The sequence below is a fragment of the Pygoscelis adeliae genome, unplaced genomic scaffold (assembly GCF_000699105.1).
Source record: "Pygoscelis adeliae isolate BGI_AS28 unplaced genomic scaffold, ASM69910v1 Scaffold120, whole genome shotgun sequence".
Classification (NCBI taxonomy): domain Eukaryota; kingdom Metazoa; phylum Chordata; class Aves; order Sphenisciformes; family Spheniscidae; genus Pygoscelis; species Pygoscelis adeliae.
The window spans coordinates 4,032,703-4,047,493 of NW_008824032.1; the positions used below are offsets into that span (position 1 = coordinate 4,032,703).

At 39.8% G+C, this 14,791-nt stretch overlaps 1 protein-coding gene across 1 annotated transcript in view; it reads right to left on the reverse strand.

The window, feature by feature from the left end:
* The window catches only part of SLC22A15 (solute carrier family 22, member 15), a 37,018-nt gene extending 22,246 nt beyond the window's left edge, over nt 1-14,772 (reverse strand). The window contains exon 1 of the mRNA XM_009330383.1: nt 14,722-14,772. Coding sequence (XP_009328658.1) covers nt 14,722-14,772 — 51 coding nt within the window. The remainder of the gene's footprint in view (nt 1-14,721) is intronic.
* Between the last annotated feature and the right edge of the window lie 19 nt (nt 14,773-14,791).

Here is a 14,791-nt window from a genome sequence, read left to right on the forward strand (position 1 = left end):
AATAAAGGATGGAGATTCTCCTTGGCTCTCTTTTTGTCATTAATATATTTGTAAAAACATTTTTTGTTGTCTCTAATGACAGCAGCCAGATTGCATTCTAGCTGGGCTTTTGCCTTTCTCATTTCCTCTCTGCACGACCTAACGAGATCCCTGTACTCTTCTTGAGTCGCCTGCCCCTTCTTCCACAAGTGGTAAACTCTCCCAGCAAGAGTTTCCTGTTCAGCCAGGCCGGTCGTCTTCCCCGCCCGTTCTTCTTACAGCGTACAGGGACAGCCTGCTCCTGCGCCTTTAAGACTTCCTTCTTGAAGAATGTCCAGCCTTCCTGGACCCCTTTGCCCTTCAGGATTGTCTCCCAAGGGACTCTCTCAACCAGTGTCCTGAACAGGCCAAAGTCCGCCCTCCGGAAGTCCATGGTTGCAGTTTTGCTGCCCCCCCTCCTTACTTCACTGAGAATCGAGAATTCTATCATTTCATGGTCGCTAAGCCCAAGATGGCCTCCGACCACCACATCTCCCACCAGTCCTTCTCTGTTTGTAAACAGCAGGTCAAGCGAGACACCTCCCCTGGCAGGCTCACTTACCAGCTGTGTCAGGAAGTTGTCTTCCACACACTCCAGGAACAGATCTCCTCCTCACTGTTCCATATCTAATCTTTCCCAGTTTTACCAAAATTAATTCTTTCCTATTTTTTAGTCTTCTGCAAACCTGTTTTACTCTTAAAAAAGAGATAGAGGTACATATGTGATAAATAATGTAAAAAATGTACATATACATTTTTTTATATATCTACGCATTTATACACACACAGTCTAAATACAGTGATGAACAGCTGGCTTTGGTTAGGAAAGAATAAATAAAACTGCTGGAAACCCAGATGTTTCAAGCCTGATCTAGAGCTGGGTCACTGCTGCTTGCTCAGAACATCATTCACAGGCCACTGCTTTAACCGTCTACATTGCAACTGCATATTAAAACCCAGTGTTTTTAGACCTGTTTGAAAATAGAAGTGCCACGAGTTCTGCAACAGAAGACAGATGATAAAGTCTTCTGAGACAAAAGCAGTTGCTGCTAACAACACAAGACACCCACCCCTACACCCCTCCTCCCAAATAAAACTGCCTCTTGTCTCAAGCTCTCACTGACAAACAGTAACTCAGCATGGCAGCTCCTGACCCCCCCAAAAAAAAAAAGAGGATCCTGTTGCTTCTCCTGCCTACTTCCTCCATTAAAAAACCCTCAGCTATGCCACTCCATTCCTCAAAGCCTGCTTCAGACACCTCCTGAACACAGTCCTTGCTCTGCTCCCAGCATCTCCTCCATATGTTCTTGGGAAGAATGTACCCGCAGGAAGTGTGTTCTCTCAGAAGGCTGCTACGCAAATAATTCTCAAAACTGGGAAGACCATACATAGGCACAAAAAAAGAAGTCTGAGGACTTCTGCATTCTGATGCAAGCAACACCAGGTAATCTTACTCTGTTCTGTACAACAGCTGAGCAGTCAGACTTACACCCAGATCTAAATGAGAATTACTACTAAATTAACACGGAGACCCCTGAGTTACTACCTGAAAGCATTTTATTTCCATCAGCTCCTTTTTTCATTCTACATGATAAACTACTACTGCAGTGGCAGGAGGTAAATAAGTATTTCAAAAAAATCATTCTCTTTCCATTTTTTAATATAAAATTATTGAATATCAAAAGGAATTTGGAAGAAAAACCACAATCTGTTGACTATGTTATTATTTAAGTAAAGAACAACTTCTAGATAGACAACAATGAAAAGTAAGACCTCATCTGCAAAAGAAGGCAATGACTAAGACTACATGGGGAAAGAGGTGTTAAAGAGCTGAGTGGCCATCTTGCTAGGGATGAATGGATACGATAGTCTCAAACGGTTTGAAATTACTGAGAAATGAGAATTACAAGTCATGATCTGTGGTGCATCCCTGTACTCTGACTCGCTCAGACAATTCCGTGTCAGGACTAAGTGATAACATCCTTGCTTTTGTCTTGTGAAATAACAAACATATTTTTGAAGCAGTTCAGAACATGAAATCCTTGAGGCATTTGGTTCAGAGAAAAAAAAGCATAATGCTTTTCATTTTTGCTCTAGGTGAAACCCACCCCGGCTACAGAAAACTAAATCAAAAAATAAGTGATTGCAGGCACACAAAGAAACACTACAGATATTTTTTCAATAAAAAAAATTCAGCCTTAAGCGTCCTAGTGGCTGCAGCAAGCAAAGACATAACAAAGATAGAAACACTTTCAATTGATCTGTTGAATCAGAAAAATGTATGAAGATGGAGACATGTTTTGATGCTATCAAATAGTATTGTTCTATACTCAAGTTCACTCGAGTCACTGCTGTCACAAGACTTCTTCCTAGTGATCATCTGTCTTGTACTTTGGGTCACAGGTATGGTAAACACTCTTCATTTAATTGCAGAAACAAAACATCACAAAACACCCCCCAAAATTCATTTACACTTCTGAAGACCAGAAACACTTTCTAGAAGTGGTCTTAAACATGATGAAGTAAACCCCAAACTTAAAGAAATTCAGAATACAGTTTTTAACATTCAAATAAAATGCAGGCGTTTCTGTTAATGAATCTGGAGATTCCCCCCTTTCTAAATACTTGCACTTCGCAATAAGATAGTTCTGTAGACTGGTGATCAATATAAAGTTCTATCAAATCAGAATAGAAATTTATATAACAACTTTATAAGGTATAAAATGGCTACATTATACACACTGTGGCAAACAAAGCCTTTCATTTTTCATTTGTTCTATAACCCATATAGTACAAGTCAAGTCAAATTTATGTCGTTTAATGTATACCTCCTATTCATAAAACATTTTAATTGGCTCTACATGGATGTTAACAGTTCCCCACCGAATTCCCTGCACTGATCTGTATTAATCAAGATGAATACCAAGCACAGGGGAAGGAGGCAGCAGCTCATAGTCACTGATGAAGTGTTGAGAGTTTTGTCAGTTTGGTTTAAGTTTCTCCTGTTTGTTTATATTCTCTGTAGGTTAAAATTTTACAGTTGTCTAGATTAGAAGTCCATGGTGTAAGGAGATTTATTAAAAGGCAACATCTTAACCTGTAAACTTTCACTTTCTCTGCTAAGTAGAAGGAATTTTAGTTAGCCATTTATAGCTATTTCATTAACAGGCTTTGAAATTAACATTTTAAAATTAATACAAGTGCCTGGAATGTCTTGACCAGCTTTCTTGGTGTTCATTTTCATAATAAATTACTTCCAAGAAAAATGTAGAATCTCTAATAAGGCTAGCAAGGGAGGGGGAGGAAGAACTTAGTTTCATTTGTGTATAATGAAAATACGCACACAAAAATAATTTAAGAAACTTTTAGACCTCATAATTTAGCCATTATGAAGCACAAATGAAAAACAAAAGCAAGACAAATTGTACTAGAAGTGCTTTCAACCTTTTTAATCAGCTCATTAGCAACTTACAACCAGGCTGGTCATTCTAGACAAGTATCAGCTGAAGCATTCACTGCTGAACAAAATAATGAGTAAGCCACTAACTTCTGACCTTTCAAATTCAGTAACATTAAAACTGCACCTTGAAGAAAGAAATTAAGGGAGAACAACGAATGACTTTTCTCCAGTAGAAGCCAATGAGATGGTTACATTTTAGGATTAGTCATTTCTCCTGAACTCATGACAAGCAGCTGAAAAGCTGGAGAACCACCTTATTTTTTGAAAGTCTGATGATCTCATCTGCTCCAAATTATTTCAAAAGGATGATTTGCCTTTAAATTCACATGATTTTTTTCCCCTCAATAACTCTTCTGTGTAGAAAAGCCCTAAAACATCTTTCTGCTGCAAAATTATTACCTGTTGCTGACAACATGCTCTTCTACCGAAGTATCTTTCCCCTCTTGGTAGCACAATAGAGACAACACCGTAAGACAGAAGGAAAGGCTACGTTGTAGTTACAAAGCAAAGAATCACCATGTGCAGAAGAACACGATGCAATCTCTCAGACACTTAACAACCCCAACCCCACTGTGATTGGAAATATTCCCCATGAAGAATGTAACCACTGTTGATTATTACCTGTGCAAGGATGCAGTCAACATATTTTGAAAGAACTTAGGGTTTCTGTAGAGAAACTGTGAAAACCTACCCAAGTTAGTTTTTCAACCTTAATGCAGGCCTCCAGAATCCACAGAAAAAAAGATCAGTCTGTCCAAACCCATACATAACTTTATTCTAGAAATTCTTCAACATCTACATTGAAATCTAACACTGTACAGCAAACCACAACTCAGAGCCTTGTTTCCTACAGGTTTGTGGAAAACGTCCCCTTAGCTTCCCCTTCTTCTCTGTTCCAAGCATCCAAACACGCCCCTCAGCTCTTTTTCATGCTCAGCATCATTTTGGTGGGCAATGGCAGTGGTAGGGGTTTGGCGCTCCTTCTGCTCAGACTGCCAGCCAGCACACGTGCCATTAGTCGGGTGACTGCTGTCACCAAACAGCACATGCGCAGACAAGGCCTGCTTTACTTCCCATCAGCACAAACATTTGAGTCTCAAGAGCAAGTAACTTCATTGTAAAAGTTTTCTGCAAAGATAGTCCAAATAGTAGCCAAGTCTTGTGTATGTACTTTTGCCTGACAGGGCCATGGGGACACTGCACACACCTTGTACCTGTACTCTTGCCTACCTAATGATGGCAAAGCCAGTTATAGCATTGGAGACAGGAGTGCAGGACACATACCTAGGCTCTCACCTCCTCAGCTCACGTTGGTTTAATAATTATTTTGTAGTCTATCACAAGAAAATGAATCTACCCTTTTTCTGCCAACATGCAGAAGTGATCTTTACCAGCAAAATTTAGTGAAGTACTTTCAGCTCTGCACTTTTTTCACTAGTGCCATCCTAGAGATCCAGTATTTTTAGGTAAATTGATACCATTTGAGATTTCTCAGTTATTGTCAATGAACCCAAGACAGAGGGTATGTCAGAGTCTGCTTATAACTGGAAAGCAAAACGGGGGCGCGGGGGAATGCAGAAGGTGACAAAGGAAAGTCAAAACAAAGTTCCACAAAGGGTTCTCCAAGAACAAAACAATATGCTTCACACAAGATCACACGACTGAATTTAACTCTGAATATGCATACTTCATTAAACCATGCCAATAGCATTAGATTCTTCTACCTCTTCCACCACCCCATTCTCCCAAACACCAGAATAAACAAATAAGAAAACTTACCATCAAGAGACAGGTTGCTATTACTTCCTGCAAGCTGGATTTCTCCACAGTGCTATAAATACAGATAATGAGTTTGCTGTTAAGAAGTCAGCTGTCAGTCTTGCACTGAAGCAAAATCTTGCAAGACAATTACCTATATGGTTTGCTCCAGGACAGATGAAACAACTTACAGGACTGAAAAGAGCTCAATAGGATTCCTCTACTGTAGTATATCATTATCCTGATTAAATTAACACCTAGTGTGCTACCTACCACAGAAACATTAAAAGTGACCATAAATACATTTTCTTCTTCAAAATAACATTGGAGGTACAGGCAATGCACATGATACTAAGGAGACCTGAAATTTGCTAGAGACCTAGAATGGAGAAGCAGGTGCTACAATGCTTCTGGCACATTACAAAGTACACCAGCCTGAAAAAACCTCACAGCCTTGCCCTGTGAAACTAAGCATCAAGTTCAGTGACAGAAATTAACAGAAGTTTTACTATATGTTTAAACAGTTAGCGCAGCATCCAACTGCATGCTGGTAGACTGAAAACACGAGTCCAGAACTGCTTCAGGCAGTATAGCATTTGCATTTTTGTAGTATGCTGGACTATGAGCAACAACACTTAAGAAAGGCAAACATACTTATCTAGCATGGACTCATATACTGCATCTCAAAGGGCTGGGACAGGACTTGCCACTGCTATGACTGGATCACCCCAAGCAAGGGAAATAAAGTCACACTTACATCACAGGTTGACAGGCCTCTGAACACGAATAAGGAAGTCGGAAGTATTATTTTCTGCCTTTAGAAACAAAAGGCAGAAAGAAAGCTTAAGTGCCTTATTAAAATATCTACACGTAAACTTCCAGTTTTTCTCTGCCAAAAATGCTCACACTGGTAAGTTAGAGAACCAAGCCAATAAACAAGAACCAAAATTATAAAAAGCACTATAAATACTACCTCTGCTTGAACAGGAATATTCAAGAAAGTTAAGTTACATTGATGTGCAAGTTACATTGATGTGCAAGTTACATTGATGTGCAAGTTACATTGATGTGCAAGTTACATTGATGTGCAATCAAGTGCCAAGACTCCTCAGTTGAACACCAGCTATACAGTTTCATCAATAACACGTCAGAAGGGCCACTCCATTCTTCTTATGTAAAGAAGGACTTACAGGAGAACAAAGCAAAAAAGTGCCAGAAGTTCCTATTCCAATTTACGAATATACTACAAACCAGCCCAGGACTGAACCGTCTCAATAGCATTATAGGATAACATGAAGAAAAAGTCAGCCACTGCTGGTAAAAAAAAAAAAAAAAAGCAGGAATTGCAGGCTGACAAGTATCAGGCAGAGTTTAGTCCTGCTTCCACAAGTGTAATTATTCTTTTGTCTGCATTTCATCTTTGTCTCTCTCTCTCTCTCTCTCCATATTGTCCAGCCTGCTTTGGCTATCAACATATCTCAGTTACAGTCAGTATTATAAGAGATCAAAGTTCGCACCTCAGCACACTGGTTTGGGACACTGCCAAAGAATATTGGGTGAGCATCTTGGTCTCACAGAGGGAGTTCTGCTAAGACTATGAGAAGAGCACATTCTCGGCTGTGCCTGGACTTCCTCGCTACCAAATGACTAAAGCATTTAACTTGGTAAAAAGATGCAGTAAAAGCATACACTGATTACTTCAGAAGTTTCTGCTATTTAAGTATCCAGACTAAAACACATTGCTGACATTTGTATATGTCATTCATTCATGAATGAATAAATGCTTTCATTCATTTATTCATTTTAAGGACTTGCCTGAGGATAAGCCATTGGATCTACTTGTGTTTTGTTGTTTGTTTGTTTTTAAATAAAAAAAGTCTTGGTTTACTGCTATTTCAGAGCAACATGATGCTCCAGAACTGAAAGAACAGTTTCTACTAATTTTGTGGTGGAACTTGCTAAACCAGTGATTTTCAACTTACAGCCTACAGGCCTCAGAAGTCCCCAAATTACTTTTTAAAATTCTGGGAAAAACAAACACAAAGTTGTCAGCAGTCTTAAATTTACTGTACAAGAATTTAACGTCTTCAGCGGGAAGTCTGTAGGGGGTCTGCAAATTGAAAGAGACTGAAGAGCTCTGGTCTTTCTCTATATATTTTTAAGACACCAATAACTGAACAGCATACCACAAACAGAAAGCTGGAATAAGCTATACATACAACTCTCTTCAGCTTTCCTTACCTGAGGATCTCAAAAGCTTCATTGTGCCTTCCAAGGCAAATTCTTAACACCCTTTCCCCCCCAAGCCCACCAGGATTAGGAAAATGACCAGGTGAACACAAATACAATGTTTAACCAGGCTAAGTCCCAAACTTAGTCAGAGATCATATTGTAAACAGACAAGACCTAGAAAACAGATGCTATTGCTCCAGAGGGACTCCAGTCCCACTGGGCTGGTACTTGCAAAAAGCAAGCAGTTTTTACTTCATGCAAACAATGCACACGAAGCACTACATTACCTATAAATAGAAGTAGTTATATTAACTACTCCAGTTAACAAAAAAAAGCATTTGAGAGCACAAAACTTTATTTGTCAGAAATAAAGAGCAACAATCATGTGCAAGTTGGAAACAATTATTCTGAGTTCAATTACACATCTACCAGTTCTATCACCTGAGAGAAAAGGAAATTAGAGTCTCTAAAATGGAGGAAGTGTCAGTGACGAGAGCCCTGATGATGTGGCCTGCTAGTGGAAAAATACAGGTAATTTATTGCCTACAAAACATGAGAAGTTACAGACTGTGTGTACACACGGGCAGGGAAGAAGGAAAGGGAGATAATTTGTCATAATACAAATATTTTTAATCCATAGTCTTTGCTATCCAGTAGAATTATGCCAGTTAACTCCTAGGCTCATCTTCTGAGGGTGCTCAGAGGACAGACTGCCTAGATGGGTGTTCCAGAGTTTGCCAGGCTGAAAGCCATCTTGATTAATAGCAGAAGATGGGATTGCTTCAGTTCCCACTGAATCCAAATACCATCCCATTGCACAAAATATTCTATGTAACAATAACTTCACTGTTAATAATCTGAAAACATCTCCCCATATGTTTTACCCACGCTCCATATAAAGATGCCAATCACCATTGACACAGTGCCTCGCAGGCACCTTCCATTCTCAGTTGTTAAAAAGACATTGCAAAAGCAAGGCATTCAGCCACAGCTAAAGAGCCCCAGAGCAAGTTCTTTCTGACAACTTCACTCTTTACACACCGTGCAGCCTTCACTTTTTAAAAGAAAGTTTCATTTGTTGTTTTGGTTTTTGTTTTTTTGTTTTTTTGTTTTTTTTTTTTTTAAACTAGGCAGAACAATCTGCTTCCTTCCCTCTGTTGCTAGGCCTTCAGAGTGTCTACTTCTCTGTGCTTCTCCCAAAACTCATGCTTCTTGCTATGCCCATCAGCAATAATTCTGTTAAGGTCTTTACAACAGCACATTGAACAGGCATCTTCTAGGACTGAACTGCACAGAAACTGAAGTCAGCCTTTTAAGTTAAATTGCAAAGCTGACTAGATGTGTTTATATGGATACATACACACGGAACATGTGGTTTCAGTGTCAGAGTGAATATAGTGATCATTAGAAGAGCAAGAAGACCTGGCAATTGCAAATGATGCTTAGAACCACCTAAATATGAGCTCAATTACATGTGCTTTGCAGTTCAGATGCAGCTAAAGAAGGGAAGGTCTCAAAGCTACAGCTCATGTTTCTTCTATACCTCAAGCTTGCTTCTGATCATACTTTTTCCCTGCATACAAGCATAAATTTAAAGCTTATGGATGTATGGATGGTGCACTGGTTTGGATTAAGACACAACATAATTTTGAGGGAAGATGGAGATGTAGGCAGCTGATAAGGTATTCATGACTCCCCTCCACTCAGGATTGTTTTTGGAAAAAATGATAGCAGGTTAGCTATTTAAAATTAATCAGCAAGGAAGCAGTTATTAGAATTTAGACTTCTGTGTTATATCTGAGAGTTAAGGACCCCACTGCTAATGAAGCATGTCACAACTCAGCATTGTTATTTCAGGTTTTCTGCAGAATATCGTGCAATGTCTGCATCAGCTGCATTCATGTTTTTAAGGTTATCTTTCCTGATATTATAGTTATAAGTGATTGTTTCTTTTAAGGAACAGTTAAGGATCTGAAAGAAGCAATTACAGAAAGACAGACCACACTGGGTCTTGACTATACTTGTGATTCTTCTGGCAGCTATGTTTTATTTACAGAAGGCTGCTAAAGGACCAAGGAGTCTTGGTTAGCATCTAAATCATTGAAATTAAATGTAACATGTGACCAAAGAACTACCTTTTTTTTTCCTTAAAAGATTCCCCCAGCCAATTGGAGCAAGTGGTAGGATTGGTCTTCACTTAGAAGTTCCACCACGTTTCAGGTAGAAATATTCTTAGCTAAATGAGTAGCAGCATATCTTTCTGTGCTATTAGTTTACATACTTACACCCACCTAGTTTATTTTTCTTCCTAAGCAGGAATAAGCTATACCAGAACAAGGAATTATATTCAGTGATAGAACTACTCTAAAAGCCTCCATTAACTTCTACAAGGAAAGCAACACCATCCTTTAGCATAAGCATGTTCTGAGTAAGATACAATGCACAAAAAGATGTAGGAATAAGAAGCTTACCTCAAGAAATAAAAATTTTGGCCCCTACTTTTTGTGTTTGTATTCATGCCACATTTGAAACCACCCCTCTGCATAAGTGGTTGCACGTTTGACACACATTCTGCAGCTGCTTTCTTGAGAATCAGAGAGACTTAAACTCTTACTTCTCCCATAGACATAAAGAAAAAAGCCAAACAGTGAGGTAATCAAAGTGAAGGAAGGTTACATAGCAATTCTGTAAATCCTTTTTATATCTGCCACCTTGCTTACATACCTTACAGATACTTATAGTTGAACTATGTCTAAGTTACAGTGCAAGTAACTTCGGGTAAACAGCATACCTGTCATGAAGCCCCTGGAACACCTTCAGCACCCTATACTAGCAATTGTAATGTAATTTGTGTAATACCCATCTCTTTCCTTCATTTTAAATTGTTCATTACATTTCAGATTTGTTTTGCACTTTCTACTCAGATAAAGTCCTAATAGTATACCTCATCAAGGACTGGGAGTAAGCTGTGCAATTTATGATCAATTCTGGCTGGTTCAAAGAACGGCTTAGTAGACTCAAGCAAACGTAAGTATTAAAAGAAGATTCACTGACAAAGTATTTCATTACTGTCATTACAACTACAGAGCGATGACTCATGCCATTGAAGAGGTAGAATGTGTACAGGGGTAGATAAGAAATGTCAAGAAACACAGTTAAACAAGGCTATGTATGGGATCACATCCGTATCCTATTTGAAGACAGACACTACTTCTTTTGTATTGTTTCTAAAGATTTGGGATGAGCCTGCCTTACTTAAGCCACATGTCCCAGAATCTGCTTTCCCTCAAAACATTTGTGCAGATGGGAGGATTAAAGAGCAGCTTTCTGCACTGGGATATTCTAATACTAGAAGTCATACATTATGATCTTGCTGCCAACAGCAAAGAGATGCTAGCAGCACCACTCATTACGGCTGCACTGTATCAAGAATGCCTTTGCCTTAAAACAAACTATTATTCAAGGAACTTGATGTTACTATCTTAACTGTTTTTCCATCTTCCCTTCAGTTAGTAAGAAGTCCCTAAGATGGAGGGAAACACCACTCTTGGTAATTATCCATACTGCTGTGCAATGCACTTTACCCAACTTTAGGTAAAGCCTTTTCCAGCTGTGCAAACAAGACCTCCCTTTTAAACTCTAACATGTTTTAAAAAGCCTTTTAAGAGAGATATAGTAGGAACACACTTCTATTCTCAGATTTCTGCAGGTTCAGTTTGGACTCAGGCAATCCTGTAGCTCAGATTCACTGGCAAAGGCAAACCTCTTTCAACCATGTAGGTTGAGTCAGAAGAGACCAAGAAACTTTTTTTTTTTTAATATGCTTGTATGCTCCCAAGCATCTGATCAAGATGTGAGATTTTGTCTAATGTTGCTACACACACTAAACAAACACCAAAAGACACCATTCTTTAATAATGCTTCAATATAATTTCTTCAAAAGGTAGTGAGCACCCTTCTAGTCATCAATAGGTGTCAAGTAATTACTTTTAGTTCAAAGTGAAGTCCTAAGTATTTTAAGAGTTATCAGCTCCCTTTATTCCTCCCTCCCTCACTTAAAGATACACCGGAAGTGCAAGACAAATCCAGTCTCAAATTCACATCATTAGTCTATCCCAACATTCCTCAGATAAGTTTGGTCTTTAGGTAATTCCACAGGTTTTGGAAAAAATGTTTCTCTACATTAGCTGTCGTCACTCCATTATAAAGTTAGCAACCACTGCTACAGAACATCCCTAAAAATATTCCAAAGTCCTATTAAGTTGGTAGTGAATAAGGCAGGCATACCTTAATACAGTAACAGCTCAACAAGTTAATGCATAACAGCAGCAGGTAGCAGAATACAAATCAGTGAAGAAGGTGAAAACAGTAGCCCACAAGACTTACACTTAATCTAGTTTTACACTGATGACATACAAAAACATTTCCCCAAGTACAAGCAACCTGGAGGTTTTTTGCCAGAGTGTCAGTAAGCTCATTCCACAGGTTGAGTACTAGTTCAGCCAAGGCCACATGAAAATTGACTATCATCTGGAAAGTCTCACCATACAGACATAAGTGTTTGGTACAACTTGCCTCAAATAAGTTCTGTGAGCTAAACTATGTTTGTGATTAGAATTCAGAGATCAGATACGTTGGCATATCAGTAAGGCTACATGGTAGAAGTAGTTTACTGTAGAAATTTATATGAGAATAAAAACACTAAGATGAGGGAAAATACCTATAAAGTATGAAACTCAAGAGATCAGAAACATGCAGAGATGAAAAAGCACAAAAGCCTACAAGGAAAGCAAGAACATCTGCTGGGAATCTTACAGGGCACGGAAAGCAGAGAGTTTAAGCTCAGTATATTGGCATAAGAGATGAAGGGACTTGACACAGCAGAGAAAAATAGTTTTCACCCCTGTGGTATTCATATCTTTAAGAACGTAGAAATATTTTTTATATCAATAGACCAATGTGAAAATACAAGCCAACTGAGGGAGCACATGGGAAGGGACAGGGAAACAAGCAATAAAATGGAATAGTCAGTCCATGGCGGAGCCAGTGACATAGACTAACAGGAGTTCTCATTCTGCAGCCAGATGCTGCATCTAACCCACTAAAGGAGCCCATGATTACCTAAATCTACATCACACATACCAGATACATTACTTACCTTTGGGTCCATCCTCCAAAGACTGACAATAAACCAGATAAAAGACTAACACCAATTGTGGCACCTGCCTTCAGTCTCGCTCTTGCACATCCCAGTGACACATTATGTAACTTGGCACCAATAAAGAAACACAGAAAGCAATCAACCACCCAAGCAGGAACCAGTTGTGTAAGTCCAAATCTATTCATGGACTGAAAAACAACTAGCTTCACATCTAAATCCCTTACAAACTCCTGCACCTGCATATCTGAAGCAAAGAAAACATATCAGTCAGGGAATGATCCCCATTGGTAAAGTTCAAGAATTAAAGATAACATGAGACCTGCAAACCTGCTACCTTTTTTTCTTTAGTTATTCTGAATTAGTTCCAGGATTTGTAAAGATATTTCTGTTTACTTCTCCCATGAGAAATGCAAGTTAATCCATTAAAAAGAAAAGAAACAAACAAAAGCATTACAGAATGACTGACCCATACTACTTAAAACTCTGGGAATACAGAGCACTTGTCATGGTTGCAGTTTGTTCCAGAACACGACCAGCACTGGAAGAAAAAGTAACTATTGCTTCCTTAATCCTTTATCTTCAGTGAGCATACAAATCTTCTAGCCAGTCAGCCAGCAGAACAAGCTCTAAGCAATGTCTAATTTTAAAAGACTAATCAGCTAAATCAGTAAAAAAAAAAAAAGAGAGAGAGAAACAGTACAAGGAAACAGAAACCTACAAAGCTTTTGCTGTTCATCATTATAGCTACGCAACCAAGTACAGAGTTCCCAACTGATGGGACTGGGCATCTGAATTTTCTTTGGTCATCTCATAAAGCTTCTTAATACTTCTGTCAGACCCCTAGCCACCAGGAGAAGACATCTTCAGTCTCACAGCTCATGACTGGAATTTCTTGATTACTACAAAATACTGGTCAGCAGAGGCGGGAGACACACTTAAAGTTCCCCTCTTCCCTCCTGCAGCTGGTAAGTTTCCACAGTGGCAGTAACCCAGCATTTGTCAGCCTAGCTGAATTCACTACAATTAAGTTTTTTAAGAGTTAACATGGAATAAACCAAACTTCTGTCAAATTCAAACTATACTTTATGCCCACACCTGACTGTGAAGGTGCACATATTATCCTCATCTCCTCTCCCCACCCCCACAGGAATAGGCACAAAGATGAAGCAAAGCTGGAAGTAAAGACAAGAAACCTTGTTGCTGAGCACATCACTTGGTCACACAGTCTCTGAATGATACTATAGGACTCCACTGTTCCTTTGGACTCCATTTTTATCACGAAACTTAAGAGAGTTCCAGTTTTGTATCTCAAAGAATACAAACCTGACTACCCAAAATGTAGAGCCTCGTGCAAATACTTAATGCAGAGACACTGCCCCTACACTCTAAGAGTTAAGTCAAGGCAAATCGAAGTACCATAAGCTGTCATAGCCTATCAGCTGATTAGATGAAAGCTTCTACACACAGAGGTTATCAGCGACTACCTGTAGCTTTTCAAACATTTCCACTACAAACAATCCACACGCAACCTAGAAATCACTAGCCTAAGCCATTAACTCTAGGTTGTGTAGGATTCCCAGCAGAGTCTCTGACAGAAGTCGCTGTCTTCCAGTCTATCTCATGGAAATCTCAGTTTAATTTCACTTCAACCAGCCCTTCACCTGACAAACTGCATACTCCCAATCTGCTCACCGAGTGACACAAGGCATAACTCCTCAGGCAACATGGCACAGATAGCACAAGCCACTTGCCCCAAATTCACTCTGCAGAAGTTCACTCTGCCTTTGGACAGAGGTCACCTTTGCCCCAGGAGCACAGCAAACTGCTGCAGGCTAAATCCAGAGCAGAAGACCAGTTACTGCCACCAGCAGCCCTCAGCAGAAGACCTCCAACACCAACCTTCACACCAGGCAGCACTCACCCCAGGCACATCCGCCCAACCACTTGAGAGGGCAACTGCCCACAGCACCCCACACTGTGCGTGTGGGGGCATCGCCCTCCCGGCACTGCCTCCCCCACGGGTGCTCCCAGGCGAGTCAGGGCGCCGCACCCCACCCTTGAGAAAAGGGCGGGAAGGGAGGCGACCTCTCACCTGGAGGAGCACGGCCAGCAGGACGCACAGATACACCTGGTAGGGCCCCATTTGCCCCACCAGCGGGAAC